The sequence below is a fragment of the Papaver somniferum genome, chromosome 5 (genome assembly GCF_003573695.1).
Source record: "Papaver somniferum cultivar HN1 chromosome 5, ASM357369v1, whole genome shotgun sequence".
NCBI classification, from domain to species: Eukaryota; Viridiplantae; Streptophyta; class Magnoliopsida; order Ranunculales; family Papaveraceae; genus Papaver; species Papaver somniferum.
In genome coordinates this window covers 185,468,428-185,487,722 of record NC_039362.1, presented here as the reverse complement: position 1 = coordinate 185,487,722, position 19,295 = coordinate 185,468,428, and the positions used below count along the sequence as shown (strand labels likewise).

Below are 19,295 nucleotides of genomic sequence, written 5' to 3'. Positions count from 1 at the left end.
TAAAGAGATAAGAAGAATTATTATTCAATTGTGTATCCAGAAGGGAGAATACAACCTCTATTTATATAGGCTAGACACAGGGGCATCTAAGTAAAATAAACGTAAAACCCTAGATATTCCCTAGATTACAACCCGTGCAATACACGTTTATAACAAATATTATTATTTTAGAAATATTTCAAGAAAATAAAAACAAAGATTATGTAAGAATAACTAGAAGCTTTACTAGGAATTTTATAACTACCCATAAATATTTTTATTAGTACAAAGAGAATGACGATTAATACAAAGATATTGAATAGATTCTTTCCTTATATAAAGTGATAATATTAAATATTTTGAATTAAGTTTATATTAAAAATGATTTTATGATTATAAAAAATAAAAGAGTATATATTTGGTAATTTAAGGGAAAAATAAGCCTATAAACAGAGCGGACAGATAAAAAAAGACAGACCAAAGTATAAATTAGGACAAATAGAAAAAGACAGAGGGAGTACATATTATGACGTGCTTTCTTAACGTGTTGTGTTGTATTGTGTCACGTGCTTATCCGTGCCGCGTGTTGTGCTAGGCTACTGTGTCGATTAGTATAACCCAGCTCGTCCCATGAAACTAACGTGTTGCGTCGTGCTGCATTAAGTCACGTGATGGACTGGGTTGTGCTCAAATTTTAACGTGTTGTGTTGGGCTGTGCTCGTGCTGGCACAACCCAGTTTACACCTTCACCCATATTCTTGGTTGTTTAATATTTTATACATGCAATTTTCCCAGCTTCATTAATGCATCTAGTGTTTTTAAATGGAAACCAGTTTGTAGTTATTTTCATTATCTCAACTATCTAATAATTTTCCCCACATTAAAACCATTCCTCCAGCATATTAGCTAGCATTTTTCACGCACCAGTTGTGTTTTAACTTTTTGGACTGTTTACCTCATTTTCCAAGTTTTCTTATACTGACCCTCTAGTGTTGCTGAAATAGGATCTTAATTACAACAAAGATAAACCACAATTCAGTTTGAGCAGAAACCACAGTAAGTTCGAAGAAACTAAATAAATATAGAGTATTAAGTTAAACAGATCACCCAGATACAAAAGTTAAAACTAAGGAACTACATTAGAAGTTTGTATATACCCCAATCCTTACAAACCCCACCTACACTCTCCTCTGCTTGTTGTACTTTGATGTATGACTGAGGATGTTTGGAATGCTTGAGTCTCAACAGTTGCAGGGATGGGAAAAGTTTTAAGGAATGAGGAAAAGATATTACCCCAAACATTTTCTTTACTTTTGTAGATCCACCCTTGCTAAAAGTCTTTGAGCATTAACATTGTTACCACATTTAAGAGAAAATACAAGAGCATTATTGATGTTAGTAGTAGCAAAAGAAACTCCTAATAATAAATGATCATTATTGATGCTAGTAAAGGCTTTGTTATTCAAATGTCAACAACGACATTTATTTTTTGAATATGTACAAGATATTGTGTTGTTGAAACTTGGAATCAAGCATATGTAGAATGGGTTATTTTGTAATTCGCTTATCTCCATATGTAATAGAGTTTTGTCACTAGGGCGATTGTTAGAGCATGGCTCGGTTAAACCCACCAAGCGTTGGTATGTCAAGTTTGGTTGTCATATTTTAGTATCAAAACTCATCTAGAGTCGCTTGATTAATTACTAGAGTCAACTTCGTTTAGGTTAGACTAGAATGTCTAGGATTGATGAGACTTAAAAGTATTACTCTGAAGACCTGAAGAATGTGAAGAAGCAACGACTACAACGAAGACATCATCCTTCCGCTTGAGGTTAGTAATACTGGCTTGACTTGTTTCCCTTCCAAACATATCTTTCAAGTTGTTGTATATTGAAAACATAAGATGAGAAGTTATATTTATAACACTCTAGTGATTAGACTTGGTCATAACATTATGATCAAAGTGACAAGGAATTATATTATTGCGAAGTATTACGCTTAATTATCTTTTGAACTTCGTAAATACGACATCAACATAATCTATGTATATAGTTGTTTGATTATGTGTAGGATATTGGTGTGATTTCATCCTAAAAAACTATGTAGTATTACATTGGTTGAAGGAAGTAGATGCATGAACATGTTTCGTAATCGAAAGGGAAATTAGTGTGTTGGTCAGGTTTTTCATTGAATAATGTTTGGATGACCAGTGCAAGATGACAAGGTAGAACCAATCTGAACTTATGTTAAAAATCAAGGTAGAACCGGTCATAACATATATTGTGTGATAAGGTATAACCAATCCTAACTAGTTTTGGGAAGCATGGTATAACCGGTCATAACCTATATTTAGTGACATGGTATAACTGATCCTAACTAATATTGGGATGCAAGGTATAAGTGGTCATAACCTATATTGGGAGTCATGGTATAACCAGTATGAACTTAGTTTGGGAGTCATGGTATAACCGGTCGCAAGAGCAAAATTGGGTTTCCAGCATATCATGAACTTAGTTTTGGAGTCATGGTCATAAAATATTTCTTTATGTTATGTGTAAATTTAGAATTAGGGTTTTCTAAGATAGGAAACTTCTAAATGTCGATATTATTTGAGCATGTGCATAACTCTTATTAATTGTTCAAAGATATTCATTGATGCTCAAGGTGATCCAAACCGAAGTTTTGAAAATCATTTAATTATGATTTTCGATTTTATATGTTTTAATTTCCAACAATTAAAGCATATACTCTAAAAAAGGATTATTAGTTAATATGCTAAACTAATAACAGAAATTTTCTAAGAGAAATTTCAAAAATATTGTTTGACATTAATTGAAAATAAGAAAACCGAAATTAGGTACTATAATGCATATCTCGAGCATATTTTCGGTTTTGGTATTTCCTTGTTGTCCAAAAAACCTTGGTCTAAAAGTACTTGAGTTTGCATTTCTTGCAAACTACCCAAAGAGTCAGGCAAACTTCATTCATGTTGTCTCTAGTGGATCCGTCTATCCCGAGAGGAAAGTAACCTAATTAGGTGAAATCTCTGACGATGGATTGTTTAAAGACTTATGTGTGATCAAGAAGCTCTACAAGTACCGTTAGTGTGAAAACTAAATAATTGCATTGTCATTTTAGTTTTTGATTATTGATTTGATTGACTAATTGTTGTTGAAACTTTGATTGCGCCGAATTTGATTATTCTTGAGATCCTGCTCTTCTAACATAAGGGTCACTATATCAAAATACTGATAGGATATTTTGTGTGCAGATACTTTAAAGATAATCGAAGATTTGAAGATGAAGAAAATTTATCTAATTAGTTTCATATCTTGTGAATTTTGTGCATACATCTTGATTGGCTGGGTTCCGACTTCACCGTCCATCCTTCTTGTATATTTTATTTCTTATTAGTAGATAAGTCTAATATCAGATCTCACCTGACATTAGATGGCTCTACTAGCTATGTTCCCATATTCGTCATCATATATAGACCGTCTGGATGATTGTGTGTATACAACAATCACTTCTCCAAGATTAACCAACATGCACACATATATGGAAAAGTTTTGCAACAAAGCATAAGTCCTAATATCGCTTAGCATTATAGGACATACATGAAAACTTCCTAAAGGATGGTCAAGAGTCAAGACTACCCTAAATGCATCGTGCAACAAACACCATCATTTGGCAACCACTAGTATAATTGCTATGGATAGACTGATGAAACAGAATCCATCCGGATAAGCATATACTGAACAAGTTGAAGCCCTCAACCTCCATGATAATATCCGTGATCCAAGAAAACACAATCTTACACCTTGTTCGTTTGCACCTAACTCATCTGAGTCGTCTGGAAATGACTGAAATCACCTGACTCATCTAGATTTGACTCAATATGCTTGTCAGATCTAACTCATCTGACTCAAAACTATGTGAGTGAATAGTTTGGTCCCATGAGTCTGAGGTATTTTCGTACCTGACTCAAATAGGCTCGAGTCAAGGATCAGATATAAATCAGAGATCAAGTCAAATCGAACTTAAAATAGAAAACAAACGGTACACATGATTGACGATGAGTCCGGAATTTACCAAATCCAGATCACGAGTCAGATGCAAATAAACGTGACGTTAATCCAAATATGCTTTGAAAGTGACCGTCTCACCCACAGACAAAAAAAAATTGTTGTTAAACGAACAATAATTTTCCAATTTGCTTATACCAACTTCAAATGTAAGGAGAGGGTTTGCAGATAAGAAAACTCAGACCAAGTACTAATACCATCGAGTGATATTGGGAGCTGAAAGTATAGCTACCATCAAAATCAAGAGTGAAAAACATCGCTTCACCATTATTGATACCTTTGCTAGCTCTCTCCCCCTACTGACATCAAAATGAATTGAAATCTTAGAAGAAAGACAAAAGTGCGACAAGACACATAGCAAGCAGCATGGTTAATGGCCCTTATGAGTTGGCCCGGTTCCCCACCCTCCGGTATGTTTAGCCTCCTCACCAGGTCATCTCTGATATCACGTGTAGAGAAAACACCCCACATGAGCTAGTCGTCCTGGGCTGGCACTGCCTCCATTGTTGAAGACAAAATCACTGACCCCACTTTCTTTCATCTTGGACCCACATTTCCCCTCTGACGCCTAAACTGAAAAAAAAATCATGTGAAAAGATGAAGTTTGATGACAATTGTACCTTCAATATTTGATTTTTTTTCTTTTTTTGATGAAAACCGATTCAAGTTCCAAACTAAATTTGTGTGTGGTGGTTGGATGGATCAAAATCAACGTGATAAGCATATAAGTTATGCATAAACTTGATGATTTTGTTGTTAATGTACCAAATCCAGTGTACCTAAAATTTCACTGTGTTGCACCTTTACCATTCCTAGTGTTCATTTCGAGGAGCTAAAAGTTGGAATCCTTGTTTCCAAGGTAGCTCTATCATCATCGAACGTAACGTTTGGTCTAATCCTCCCACTGCAAGTCGCAATTAAAACATTTTACTAATCTGTTTTAGGGAAAATGGTACTTTTACTTTTTAAATTTGGCTTGGAAGTATCACTTTTCCTGAATCCCTGAAACAGAAGGAGTAATATGAATCTGGCAATGGGTAGAAGTTCTTAACACAGTGAGTATCATCGGGATTTTCGATTCATGACATTCATCTTTACTGACAAAACGCGTGCACAATTATTATTTTTTTATATGTTCAGGGTAGACTGGATTTAATGATTACTACCCACAACTTTGAAAAGGTTTTATTTGGTTATTCAGTTCCCACCCTACCAGTTCGAACTTTGAATTTTACATGTTCCTTCAAATTCAAGGAAAGGGTTTCATTCCAATGAGAACATGTAACCACGTGCTTTGAAAAATTATAACTTACTTTTCATTGTTTGCTGCTGCTGGACATTGTACTAGAATGGCAGCAGTTCAATCTGAATCTGGTATGAATTCTATAAAGGATATAGGGGGGAAAAAAACCAATGATTTTGATTTGAATATGTTTGTTGCATGAGGTAGTGCACATATATGTCAATATGGTTACAACTAAAGGTAAAAAAGGAAAAACACAGTAAAAAAATTGGCATTCGCAACATCATAGTCGTTGCTCAGTACTAGATGAGAGCTTTACCTTTTGATCTACACGGCTCTCAAGCTTTAGGAGGTTGATTAAGATACAGACAGTTTCTTACTGTCATCCGCTTCTTGAACTCTACTTTCCCCCAAGATTTCAGCTAATCTTTCCTTCAAACTGGCCTCCCATGCTATATTTGGATTTGGACTATCACAATGCGCACTGCCAAGATCCCATGAAGGTCGATGTTGTCCCCATTCTTTCGTTGTACTTGTGAAGTCTTGGGGCAGTGCAGTTTTTGATCTGGACAAATTCTTTTCTGCTTTTGATTTATGTTTCTGAGTACCGACTTCGAAATGTTCTTGTCCATTAATTTGTTTGTCATGCTCGGAGATCTTTCCCCAGTTTGAGAAATTTTCATTGCTGAAATCCCAACCTATACCATCTGAATCACGCCTTCCGATTGAAAAATTCCTCTTTGTAATTTTACTTGAGGTGGATTTTCTCCCTTTGGTTTCTTTGTCAACAGAAAGTCTCTTCGGATCTTCTTGAGCAGCTCCGTCAACGAAATTCCACACATAGCCTGAGTTATTAGCATCCTCTATGTTTAATTCAATGGAATGGAGATCACTGTCAGACGAACCTTCTTCTTCACCCGAGTCCAAATCTCCGTCATTGCTTTCCTCATCTACTACTTGTCCTCCTCTTTGGATCTTATCAAACACATTCGGTTTACTCAAATAGATTGCAACATCTCCTCTGCTGCCACATTTCCCTGACCTGTTTTTATTACCTTTAGACTTTTTGGTTTTAAGAAAGGTTTCTAGTTCAAGCTTTAACTTGTCTACCGCTGCATTTTTCTCCTCGAACTGATACTTGGCTTCGCACAGCTTCATTTGAACTCTCTCCTCGCGCAGAGTATCCGCCAAGTGAAGCATCTCCCTCTCTTTCTCAACCTCCTCTCTAACCATTGCAGACTCTCTCTTCAATGCTTCTACCTTTGCTTTATCCTCGCCAATTCCTCTAGCCAACTCATCGCATATTTGCTCCATTATCTCTCGCGCCCTCTTCTCAGTCTCAAGCTCTTTAGTTGCTTTCAAGAGAGCAGATTTAGTCTCAGCCAATTCTCTACCAAGACTCTTATTCAAGCTCTCAGTTCTTCTCCTCAACTTCCTCTCTCCCTCGAGATCTCCTTTAATCGGTCTCAAAGCCATCTCTATCTTTTCTTGCTCATTGCATTTCCAAGCTGCTTTCTCTTGTGCAAAGCGCTTCAGTAGACACTCCATTTCCTTACTACGATCAGAAGAAGGATTTTCGCGAACCAGATGGTTAACTTGACCGTGCGCTCTCTCAATTTCAGCTCTTAGAGCTGATATGATTGACATACTTGCTGACTGATGTTCTTCAACACCCCAGAATCGATTGAGCACTTTTAAAAGCTCTTTCGAGTTTGTCAGACCGTCAGAAACATCCTTCAAACGCGACTTATGATTGTGAACCCCAACTGAAGATCCCGTCGGAGTCATTCCCCGAGAACGCGGCCGAATCTGCAGACAAATACATGAGTTGTGGTCCAGATAATCACAAAACTCATCATTGCTCAGTAGATTTTAAATTATTACCTCCATTTGATTGGCATTGCTAATGGAATCAAAACCTCCATTGATATAATCAGTAAGCTTGAGCTTCTGAGATGTCATAGAGTTTCTTCTGTGATGACTTCCATTTCTAGACCGATCCAATCTCTGCGTAATTGGCGAAACAAACAACAGCGAAATTCAATCACATTTCACCAAAAATTTCAAAAAAAAAACAAAAAACAGCCCAGGAAGATAAAGATAGAAGGGAAAGAAAACGTACATCTGAAACAGGACTATGAGAAGGATCAGAGAGAACAGAGTAAACTCTGTTTCCACCACCTCTATCTCGAGTACTACTTCTTGATTCTTTCTTACAATCTAAAATCTCTTTCATTCTCGGGGAAGGAACTTCATTCATTTGCCAAAGAGTAGCAACAAGTTTTCTAGCAGAGACTTGTCTATTAGAATTTGGTGTCAGAATTCTATGATTACTTGATCTTGAATTATTGTTATTATCAATCCTCCAAGTTGGAACTGGAGTAGTGTTTGATCCTCTACCTCTTTTACCAACTAAAAGTGCTCTCTTAAATCTATAATTCTGTATCACTGAAGATGATGATGATGTTGATGATGAACAACCTCGCTTACGTATCTTTCCACCTTGAATCAGACCTTCTATACTTGTATTATGTTTATGTCTCAACATTCTCTGGTTTTAATCAGTCCAAGAATTTGTTTGTATGTAAATAAAAAACTGGAGAAATATGATGAATAAGTTTGAATCAGGAAATGAGGTTTGGTTTGGACTTATGAGAATTCAAGTCTCCACAGTAATGAGAAACGATATTACTGTAGATAATTGAATTACAGAAAAGCAATGAATTTAAGTGGAGTATAAATAAAGAGAGAGAGGCAGAGGAAGCAGAACAGAGTTTTATGTGGAAGCAGAGAAGAAGAAGAAGAAGAAGGTTTTTTGAAGTAATCAAATATGAATTCATTGAGTCAATTCATCAAGGGATTTTTCATCTGTACCCCCTTCATGTTATGTACTAAACTCTATCAGGCCCTTAATGTATGATTAAATTGCTTTGCTGACCAAAAGTCATCTTTTCCATCTATTTGATGGTCAAGTGCCATGTCATCTGTTACCTGACTAAACTACCCTTTCATCCAAACCCAACCATTTCACTCTAACTCAAGGTTTTACAGTTTGAAAAGGGAAGTAGAAATTCAAGCAGATGGTAAAATTGAATTGTTTGTTCTTGTCGGGTTCAATGGATAAAGCTTCCCAGGATTGAGAAACATAGACAAGACATGCTATGGTTTGATTATAAAAAGAAAAAGACTAACTAGAATATGCACAGGAACTACAATTAACATACCAATACAATTCTCCAGCAACTTGGTGGTAGCTCCTGTTGCGTGTAAGCTCATCCCAAAGTTCCCTAATGACCTGTATATGCAGAGCTTGTGGTGAGTGAAAAAAGCACGCAAGAAATTTACAATTAGAAAATAGTGGAGGTTTGTAACGTTTTCACCTTGATTTCTCCTGTTCAAAGGAGCAATGGTACTTCTTCTTCCCCTGCGCCCTTGCATATAAAGAGTTCGTTTACCACCATTTTCAACAAGCTGCAGTTTCTATTGGAGCTTGATATATTCGTCGATTTTTACCAGCTCTCTATTGTTACACAAAAATCAAATGTCATAGACACAAACAGAACTTAAACATAATATCTCACTCTTGATTAATTCTGTACTATAATTGAATGAATTAAATGAGAGTAGACAGACTTTCAGTTTCAATCTTGATACAACAACAGTCAGTTACTTTATATGTACAATTTTCTTGGATGATTCAAGGTAGACATTGCCAAAATACCTCGATACTGTTTGAGTACATGCCACGCAGAAAAATTGTAAGATTAAGAGGTGCAGCAAAAACATAGGCTGGATTTACATGGAGGGGAAGAGTTTTCACGAGCATTTTGCGCTAATCTATAAGTGTAGATATAGATTTTTCATAAAAGCAGATTAACCAGAGGCAACGACATAAATTGAGCGGGTTACTACTTAGTTTTTTGTGGAGTCTCCGTGTTAGGTTGTAGAAAGTGATTTATCATCACTACATTCAAGGAATTTGAAGGCGGGAAACAACAAAAAAACAATATTATTACAAATGAGACAGTTGAGGTCATATACCTTATAGAAATGAATGGCACATTATCAAGATACTCCTGAGCTTGCTGAGACCACATACTACGAAAGGTTTAACTGCTTCGATCACCTCCACAGCACGATTGAGTAGCTTCGTTACAACAGACATGTCTTTCACTGAGTGTCCACTCTATCACCACAAGTTGATTCTTATTTTTGACGCTAAAATTGTGGTGATAGAGTTAACAATGCAGTGAAAGACATGGGAGTCAGAATTGAATTCCTATTATACATTTGCCATTAATTTGGCAAACCCTTGTTTAATCTTTACAGGGATGTGAATCATGTGATGCGGTATCACACTATCAAATTGTGGTGATTGAGTTGACAGTGCGGTGATAGACATGTCTGTTGTAATGAAGCACGATTCAGTTGCTGACACTGATACTAAACTCTAACAAAACTTAAGAACATCAACTGTTTGTTAAAATGCGTATGAGAAAGAAAAATACAAAATGCTAACAAAAACTTCATGAGAAATGGCTAAAATCAAGAAATAAACAAACCCATCGGTAAATTAATGAAAAGAATCACCTGAACTTTTAACGTAAGGAGAATTACCATTAGGAGCTTTATTACAGGGAAACAAGAACCTCTGGGCAGTACATTTTGAGTGGTTTGTTTGGAGGCAGAGTCAGATGAGCACGTGGATATAAATTCTGGTTTTGGACGGAAAGTCCAACTTGTTGGACCTCATAACAATCTTGCTATTAATTGGGTGTCGGATAAAATTTAATACATAATTTGGGGGGTACGGACAGATGCCATAAAAGGGACACACGAGAAGAAGTGGTAATTAATGCTGATGAAAACTTATGAACCTCTCTTTTTTCTTATTTTCTTTTTCTTTTTTCTCTTTTGTCTCGTGAGCTTGGGGTAGTGGTGGTGGTGGAGTCTGTAATTAAATCAAATCACACACCCCGACTTTTTACAAAATGACAAAAACATTTAGGCAACTACAGTACTACTACTGCTTATTTGGTTGGAGTCCTATGATGATGACCTCTTATGCGTCATGCTAGCTAACTCCATATAGACTAGTAGATGTAGAAAGGCAATTGCCCCCCGAACATTTAATGATTGGGGTTATCTCGTCAAAAAGGAATGCCGCGTGGTTAAAAATAATCATAAATGATATTCATCTCTCAAATAAATGGGCAAATACTGATCCATGATTATTCAGAATACCAGGAGCGATTTTATGGTTCAGATAGTTGTTAGGAACTTGGACAAATAAATGGGCAGTGGGCACACATTGTCCTGATATACGTTATTGGAATGTCCTCTTTAGCTATAACATTTCATTTTTTTGAATAGGGTAAAGGCTAATATTCCCTATTCCTTTGGATTTTTTGCCTTGATAAAGCAGGCTACTTCAAATCAAACAAGAAAAAGGAGGATAAAGAAGAAAAAAATAAAATAATTATAGGACATGAGTGAGATGCTCTTTTGATCATTTGATTTTTGAATTTCAACTTTCAAACTTTGAATACGAGTGTTGTTTTTATTTTTTTTCTCTTGCTTGGCCTTGACTAATTAGTTATAGTTAGTTAACATGTGTTAATCAACTAACTACTTATTAACTGCTACCAAACGGTATTAGAGTTACTTAATTAGGCGGCGCTCGGAATATTTAGCCTAATCAGGTCACACCAACTCTTCTTCATGGATAAAGAGTAAGATGTGGTCTACACAAACACTTTCTTTTTAAGGATAATTGACAAGAATATGGTGCAAGTGTCGTTGCGTAAAGGAATCAGGCTATTAATGGTAGCAGTACTGGTGTTGTTAGATGGACAAATAATAATAATGTGATCAATAATTGCAAACATTTTATTTTGATGTTTTGAGTCATGGAACTAAAGATGTCGCTAATCATCTTGCAACAGAGGCAAAACTTACGCGTACCCGGGGGAATGATTTTCCTGGATGGTTTTAAACTCTCATTATAAGAAATGAAATTTTCATTCCTACTTAAAAAAAGATGAAGCTAAAGGAGTAATAATATGTATGTATAGATTTGGATTAGTTTATGCACAAAGGAGAACATGCAAAACAATAATTGATGAAGAAGATTAGGTGTTCTGCATGTAACCAAAGAATCTTTAAATTCATACTTAATCTTTAAAATCCTAAATTAATTAATACAAACAACATTATTAACTGACTGCTGTGCTGACTATACTCTACAAATTAAGGATCTACTAGTGGGATTCCCACATGACGACTGTCTCTCTGTAAACATACAAACCATACAACCAAGAAAGACGTGAGAGATTAAGAGATTATGACCATTTAACTTCTAATTCATCTATCCACTATTACGAGTTTCCTTATTAAAATGGTTCTGTGAATCAAATTTTAATCTATTCAAAGAGCATCTTATTTTGTTATCCGGTTTCAACTAAAAAACGGTTAGACGTGAAGAAATAGACCCAGAAATCAAAGTTTGAATTGCATTTCTTATGCGATTCCAACTAATAAACCGTTAGACATGAAGAAGTAGAACCAAAAACATGTTAGTATGATCTTAAGTGACGTATCAGCTTCACTCTCCTCCATTAACAAAAGCAATTGAAAATATACAACCCCTTCGTAACGGTAAGAGAAGGTGTACTTCTGCGGAGCTGACAAGCAAATGTTACAATCTATCAAAGGTAAATAGTCCTAATAGATGCTTGTTGCACTCGGTTATAACTCGTCTCCTAATGCTCTGAAACAGAAACTGTGCAGAACATAACTTTGGAAGGACAATGTGATCAACTGAGTATATGAATGCTGTTTACAAGGATGACCAATTGCCCATAACAAAAATTGTATGATCAACATAAGCTGCACCTTGTCAAGAAATATGCTTGCTTGGTTGGAGATGACAGTTTGCACATATCAACAAAATGTTAGGCGAACTAATTAACTAGCAAACCAGGTAAAGGAACAGCACTTGCATGCTCATCATCCTTGGCTGAACTTAACATTCCTTGCAACATAGATTCACCACTACTCTAATCATCAAAGTACTATTGCCTTCCTGTTGAAGCTAATTTCAATTCAATGGAAGTAAAAATATCAGCAGAAGAAGCTGATATTCTTACTTCAAAGCATGTACAACTAGACTCAGCCGTAAGGTTGCTGGTTGACAAAGCATGTACCAGTGCAATCATCATATATTATTCACATGGCACACACACCTAGGAAACCAGACTTTGACAAATTTTTCAACATTATGACTTCACCAAAATTTAACAACATGCACACATGTATCGCACAAGTGAAAACTCAATTTACAGGATGGACCAAGACACTACTACATGGATCAATACACACATACTACCCTCCAAAAGGATGGACCAAGACACTACTACATGCATCTTTTAACTAACACCATCCATCATTTGGCAACTACAAGTCTAATAGAATCTGAAAAAGTCAGAGGACATGGCGCACTTGCACTTGAAGGAATTACCGTTGGACAAAGTTGGAAAAAAAAAAAAAAACATTCTGCCACAGATCAACAAGACCTGGCTAGTTATTAGGAGCATCAAAGTAGTATATAAGCTGGTAAAGTTTTTAGCAGTTTCACCATTTAAAAGGATTAGGAGGTTCAAATAATCACTCTGAAATCAGTTGCTCAAAGGGGTATGCGGAGAAGAAACCAGGGAAAGCAGGGAAAGTTTTTAGCAAACAAAACAAGGACTGGAAAGCCGTGACAAGTTTATAAGATGACAGTGGCTATCAAAAAGACAAGTGCACCAAAACAATGACAGGCAGCAGATTAAAAGTTTCAACATAACCACCCATACAAACAATCACCACTCGTCACCAAAACTAGACATACATGCATCATTTAAACACAATCATTTGGCAACCAACTCTATCCATCCAAATAAGGAGGCAGATACTGAACAAGTTGAGGCCATCAACCTCCATTGTAATATCCTTCAGGCAAGGAAACTAAATCTTAGTCAAAATGAGCTAGAAAGTGACTATCAATAACATAAGGCAGTAAACGGCTGTAATAATAATCAAGTCTGCTAATCCCAAGTCCTTTCTAAAGGACTTAGTATAAAGGAACAAAATGAAACCACACAGAGCTTAGTGAACTTAAAGACTGATGTATATCCAACTATAGTTATCCCTTGCAGTTCCAATCTTTTGTTGCACTTATAAATGTAACAATTGACTGAAAAGTATAATAGCATTTAAAATTAATCTGAAAGCACCGGGGCAAAAGCTTTCTTTTCAAACTTACAATAACTTCGAATTTGTTTACCAACTACAAAATGATAGTTCTAAATAAGAAAACTTAAACTGAATACTACCAATATCGGAACACTAAAGCTCGCAATGTAGAACTTCACCACCACAAGACGTAATCTTCAACCTACAATTCAAAACACAAATATGAGAGATCGAAAACTATACCAACTCACAAGAAGCATCACATCACACATAAAAAGAATGAAGTCCTCAGTTTAAGAGTTTGTTCATAATGTCTACATAACAGAATAGATGGACATGAAGTTGAGTTACTTTGGCTCAACACTATCAAATGGGTACAAAAAGCATGGCATGCATTATCCTATCAGAAAGTGATCTATATCTAAGCAATCCCAGAATTTTATTACCAGTTATGCAAAGAACCATTACAAATCTTCTAACTAATATACCACTTATTCTTTCTTGAGAAAGTGACATATTAAACTTCAAAGCAAAGTACCTGAGATTAGACCCCTTCTATTGGCTGCCCCTAAATCTTCCACAGGGGCATCATAAGGGGTTAACTCCAAAAGATTAGGTATCTCCAAAATAGTTGTGACATTGTCACTTACATTCACATTTGAGAAATAAATGCTTTCTTATCATAATTTAGTGTGCTTCTTAAACAGGGATATACCATTTCAATGCATGCTGTTCAATTATAATTCTAAACAAAAATAACAAAAAATCTAGGCCTAAATTAGTGGGTACCAATGACATATCAACCATTCTATTCAAGAAAATGTCTTCCTAGCTGTATAAGAGCTCTCCTTTAACTCATGGAGAAACTGATACTAATTTCCAACATGCACATTTCTCTAACAGAACTTCAAAATTATAACATACTAAAACCAAATTATCAAACACCATTTTCAACAAAAAGTATTAGTACCTTAGATGTTGCTTGGGTACATGAACACTCTAACTCTCATTCCCTACACATAAAAAATATCAAATTATAACTTCAACCCTATTTAGAAAATTACTTCATGTATTAAAAACAAAAACAGATTGAAGTTTGTTGATCCCTGCTTACCATGGATTTAGGTGGCAAGTTGGAGGTGAATTTAGCACGAACAACACCACTGTTACCATGAGGCCTGATAACTTTTCCCCAAATGCATCGGTAGTGAGAACCATTAGTCTTGACCTTAGCCTTGTAGATGTAAGCCACCCTCTTACCAGCATACCATTGTACTTCCTCTTTGGTGTTCACTCCTTCAATCTGAACCAATGATGTGTTTGGGTATTGGTTCGACTTTGACCTACAATCACCCAACAGAAATCAACAAAAAATTCTAAAAAAAATCCAAGAAAAAAATCGAAAAAAATAATTACACAGCATAGAGGATAATCAGTGATTACATACCTCTTGTATCCAAGAATGGTTCCTCTAACGTAGAGTCTGTATTCACCAACACAGAAAAGTACAGAATCAGATAAAAGTTATACAAGATTTCGAAACCATTGATTCGAAATCTGGAGTTAATGGTGGAATCAGAGAGTAAGAGTGTATACCTGATACGTTCACCTTCACGACCTTTCACCATTTTTGCTGAAAATGAAGAAAATCGCCTTTCTTCTTCTTCTTTCTGCTGCTGCAACTGTAGAGACGGAGGAGATGCGCAGTGAAAAGACTGTAAACAAAACCCTAGGATGTTTTTATACTATAACCCTAATTGAGTTTACCTATTATACCCTTTAAGTTATGGACTGGGCTTCATAGGTTAGACCAACGTGGATAGAACAAAGCCCATTTTCATTTACAAGAGAATTGCCGAGTGTTGAAATCCAATGCAGCATATATGGCACGCAAGAAAGCAAAGGAATCCTTCTGACTCAACGACCAATTCAATGCAGCAGGAGTACGCTTTAAACTGTTGTTCGAAGGATTCATGGGAAGCATCAAGTGTCATCACTTGAAACAACCGTGCTTTCTTGTGCATATGACAGTATTCAATAAGAGCAGCAGTGCACATATAATCTTGATAGGAAAAGCGATTTACAAATATATAAACATAATTTGATCATCCAGACCAAACAAGGAACCTTGATTTTTATGGAATCTCAAAAGACTTGGGACACAAAAGCTTTACTTCAGAATGACATGAAGTTCAGGTGTTTAAAAAAGATGGAGCTAATACAAAAAATGCCCAGACATTTCAAATGTTTTTGCAAGTCTAGCAAGTATAAAATAGTAGTACAAAACAGTACAAATGACTGAATGAGGGAACCCAAGAAGGTTAAACTACATACAAACTTGGCATTTTATCCCAACCAAATATTCTTTAGCTTAGCTTTCTGCTTATCCCAAGAAGGATAAGCCTTCAGTTAGCTTAGCTTGCTGGCCGCGCAAATATTCTTCAGATAGTAGTAATGCATCAATGTGGTGAAGGAAAATGACTTCACTCGTATGTTTCCAAAACTACAGGAAATTCCCAAAAGGAAACGTACAACAACACATGGCCATATTTGTGCCCCAATTGCGTTAGAAGCTCGTCACTAATGAACTATCTTAAACCTCAGACTGTTGACACCCTTATTGATTTGCAATGAAATCGAGATATATCACTACTGGATCTCTGGGTGAGACCGATATCTCACGGAATTTACTGCAGACATAAATGATGACATCCGAGATGGATCCTTTTGGATGCCATCAGAACCGCAAATGCCACTGCTCACATCAATTCCATGTGGTTGAAGGGAACCAAGGGCGTCACAAACATTCTCTGGATGAATCCCTCCAGCTAAAAGCCACCCATGTTTGCTTGTAATATGTGGTAGCTTAAACTTTGACCAATCGAATCCTTTGCCACTGTAAACAAAAAATCAACATTCAGTAAACTGGAAGCATTGTGTAGAACGGAATCCTTTGCCACTATGAACACAAAAATCAACATAAATTGGAAGCATTGTGTATTACGGAAAACCCAGAAGAGATTTAAAGTATAATTCTCTTATGTGATAAAAAAAAAAAAGAACTATTAACAACATATACCATTAAACCCCGTTTCAGTCAATAGTATCACTGACTCCATGGTAATACTATGTTCATGTTGTAGGATGAATCTATTCTTCTTCTTTTTAGGTAGAACAAGTAGATCATCCACGTACAATAAAATCTGATTAATGTACTAAAAGGGGCAACAAAAGCATCATAGACCATCCATCTGGATGCCGGAACACATATCACTAAACCAGCATAAATGAATTTTTAATTCGCTCGAAGAGAAAATATTAGTATTGCTTTCCTACACACTAATAGGTTGAAGAAAGATAAAAGAATACAAAAGAAATGTTTCTCACCTGCCACCTTTGGCGGAATCGACCAGGATCCAATCGGCTAAAGAACAATCTTCATCAGTAATCTGATTTAGAAGGTCGCCTTCTTCATTAGCATGGAGTACATAGATTATTCTTCTTTCTTGCTGCAGAATCGAAAAAGCCTCTCTTGAACAATTTCCATGAAGCTGCACATTTTTTCACTTAGTCATAATCTTAAATTCATCAAATAACTGAATAAGCAACGGATCGTTTGAAATTTGATGATTTTACCTGCAGGAGGTCAAGTTTTGCTGCATCAGACGCCCTTAGTATCGTGTCTGCGTCGTCATCTACAAATACACCAACAGCCTCTGCCCCATATTCCTTTGCAACTTTTGATATCTCTTTGGCAACAGAGAGTGACACTGAACGTTTTGAATTGGGCCACATGATCATTCCAATAAGATTTGCACCTGCTTCTGCAGCCATAGCAGCATCTCTAGCTGATGTTATTCCACACATCTTCACTAATGGGAGATCACGTCTACAGTTTTCGTGAACGATTGACATACTAGCCTTCTCAGACATTCCTGATCTTATTGTACTTAACCTCAACCTGTTCGTTGAGAAGCCCAATTCTCTGACATGACAACCTGCAAAAATGCCGCATTCCATGAGAAATCTGTTGAGTTTAACGCATTCATGTAGTGATAAGCACTTTAAGCTACTACACACACAAAATTTGTAAAATAAAATAATAACTTGTTCAATTCTATAGCACTTTTGCATATATAATGAACCAGAATTCAACAATACCAGTATTCTGTGTTCTCTGGACATTAAGAATGTTGGGCTGAACACGAATTCAGGATATCGATCCTAAAGAGCAATCAAAACAAGAGTTGCCAAATTATCAAACTCGCAATACCAAAATCCGTAGTCAATTAAGTAAAAAGACAATAAGAGTTCCTAATAATTCAACTGATCACATAATTCTCCGAAAAGAATAACTATAATACTTGAGGCAATATCAAACATATTCAATAGCTTCACATTGACATTTTGAGATTCCACAAACTAGCTAAGTGATTGATATGCGCGGTTAAAAGCTTTCTATGAAGCAATTTATCAAACACTAAAAGTTCAAATATTCTCTTATCAGATTATTATTCATTCTTGTTAAAATAACACATGAACTAATACTTGTTATTGATATAAATAAAATTCTCAGTTTTAAATCCCACTATGAGAATGGTATTTGGAATTGGATTCAAGTATAAAAATAGGAAGACAGAGAGATGGGGTACCAGTAAACATATTTGCTTCAATTGAGGGCAATTTTTGATATACAGAAAGCAAAAGAAGGATGAATGGCAAAGTGATGAAGACCCACGCCAATTTGAATGCTTGGTGCGGAAACAGTCGACTGAGTGATACTGGTGCCGGGCTTGGAACCAATATTTAATACACCGAGCCCATGACTGCATAAATCAATTTCAACATGAGTCCGATTTTTTTGGATTTTTGTTAGAGGGAGAGCAAACTGCGATCGGAGGAGAGTGAAAATTGTAGTGGACTAGTCAACTCATATCTATTCGATATATTTTTCTTATTAAGACTAAATTGCTCTACTACACACGTACTAACCATGTAAAACTTCTGTCATTCCCTAAATAAAAACTACCCCACCAGACCGCCACCACCATCACCAACACCCAATCAATTCCATCGTGGATGCTATGACGACCAAATGCAAAATATCTTTGCCACCACCATCTCGACTCTTATTGTATACTAATGTATGCAAGTTTAAGGATTTTCACGTCTTAGCATGGTTTCATTCTAATTAAGTTTTTGAATTCATATCAATGTATATCATCGTGATCATTTACTTCAATAGTCTTGCCTTTCTTTCATCCTTTGTGTTATAAATTGTATTTTTTGATTTATGAACTGTATCGGAAGTTGGTGTATTCTTATTTATCAACTGGTGTTCCTTCTCCCTCAAGTGGTAGTCCATCTTTATCTTCAAAATCAATATCATAGTGGCATGTTATTTCGGTATGAAATATTGATGACCAAGGTACCGTTACATGATCCAATGTGTAAAATGGGTTAACTTGTGACGAGGTTTAAAAAAGTAACAAGCCTGGTTGACAACTCTGGCCAACACCCCCATATAGATGCAACAACTTTCTAGCTTATAGCTCGCACCAATGAGATTAAAAAATTATAAGAATCAAATGCTTGTAAAACCCATGTGTGATAAAATTGTATACATAAAAGGCAGCACCAAACCAAAAGCTTGTGGACCAATGATAAAATACTAATGAAGCTACCGGAACTTTGTCGCACCAAAACCTTCTTCAACTTAAGTTGTAACCTTTTTTTTATTGGTAGTAGTTGAA

At 36.0% G+C, this 19,295-nt stretch overlaps 3 protein-coding genes across 4 annotated transcripts; all 3 read right to left on the bottom strand.

Moving 5' to 3' along the window:
- Positions 1 to 5,461: 5,461 nt before the first annotated feature.
- On the bottom strand, positions 5,462 to 10,011 carry LOC113283937 (uncharacterized protein At5g41620-like). Its single transcript, XM_026533315.1, has 7 exons — positions 9,898 to 10,011; positions 9,349 to 9,711; positions 8,688 to 8,827; positions 8,532 to 8,602; positions 7,430 to 7,858; positions 7,192 to 7,314; positions 5,462 to 7,116 (listed from the first exon to the last, which is right to left on the bottom strand). The coding sequence occupies exons 5-7, from the start codon at positions 7,853 to 7,855 to the stop codon at positions 5,665 to 5,667; spliced, it is 2,001 nt and encodes a 666-aa protein (XP_026389100.1). The 5' UTR covers positions 7,856 to 7,858; positions 8,532 to 8,602; positions 8,688 to 8,827; positions 9,349 to 9,711; positions 9,898 to 10,011; the 3' UTR covers positions 5,462 to 5,664.
- Positions 10,012 to 13,458: 3,447 nt separating this feature from the next.
- Positions 13,459 to 15,268, bottom strand: LOC113283939 (60S ribosomal protein L35a-3-like). Its single transcript, XM_026533319.1, has 5 exons — positions 15,139 to 15,268; positions 14,990 to 15,025; positions 14,657 to 14,885; positions 14,513 to 14,555; positions 13,459 to 13,744 (listed from the first exon to the last, which is right to left on the bottom strand). The coding sequence occupies exons 1-4, from the start codon at positions 15,168 to 15,170 to the stop codon at positions 14,514 to 14,516; spliced, it is 339 nt and encodes a 112-aa protein (XP_026389104.1). The 5' UTR covers positions 15,171 to 15,268; the 3' UTR covers positions 13,459 to 13,744; position 14,513.
- A 464-nt stretch (positions 15,269 to 15,732) lies between these two features.
- On the bottom strand, positions 15,733 to 18,319 carry LOC113283938 (N-(5'-phosphoribosyl)anthranilate isomerase 1, chloroplastic-like). 2 transcript variants are annotated; one of them, XM_026533317.1, is made up of 5 exons: positions 18,195 to 18,319; positions 17,704 to 17,766; positions 17,179 to 17,540; positions 16,930 to 17,093; positions 15,733 to 16,438 (listed from the first exon to the last, which is right to left on the bottom strand). In XM_026533317.1, exons 3-5 carry the CDS (start codon positions 17,473 to 17,475, stop codon positions 16,192 to 16,194), a joined length of 708 nt encoding a protein of 235 aa, XP_026389102.1. In that variant the 5' UTR covers positions 17,476 to 17,540; positions 17,704 to 17,766; positions 18,195 to 18,319; the 3' UTR covers positions 15,733 to 16,191. The 2 variants fall into 2 exon arrangements, with proteins under 2 accessions (XP_026389102.1, XP_026389101.1); XM_026533316.1 differs by lacking the exon at positions 17,704 to 17,766 and having other exon boundaries at positions 18,195 to 18,308.
- Positions 18,320 to 19,295: the final 976 nt, after the last annotated feature.

Coding starts and splice junctions, on each gene's coding strand:
- LOC113283937 (XM_026533315.1), bottom strand. CDS start 7,855: ATGTTGAGACATAAACATAATACAAGTATAGAAGGTCTGATTCAAGGT. Junction 7,315..7,429: donor CTCATAGTCCTGTTTCAGAT/GTACGTTTTCTT, acceptor CCAATTACGCAG/AGATTGGATCGGTCTAGAAA. Junction 7,117..7,191: donor GCAATGCCAATCAAATGGAG/GTAATAATTTAA, acceptor ATTTGTCTGCAG/ATTCGGCCGCGTTCTCGGGG.
- LOC113283939 (XM_026533319.1), bottom strand. CDS start 15,170: ATGGTGAAAGGTCGTGAAGGTGAACGTATCAG. Junction 14,886..14,989: donor ACCATTCTTGGATACAAGAG/GTATGTAATCAC, acceptor GGGTGATTGTAG/GTCAAAGTCGAACCAATACC. Junction 14,556..14,656: donor ACTTGCCACCTAAATCCATG/GTAAGCAGGGAT, acceptor TTTTATGTGTAG/GGAATGAGAGTTAGAGTGTT.
- LOC113283938 (XM_026533316.1), bottom strand. Junction 17,094..17,178: donor CAAAACTTGACCTCCTGCAG/GTAAAATCATCA, acceptor AAAAATGTGCAG/CTTCATGGAAATTGTTCAAG. Junction 16,439..16,929: donor GATTCCGCCAAAGGTGGCAG/GTGAGAAACATT, acceptor TTTTGTTTACAG/TGGCAAAGGATTCGATTGGT.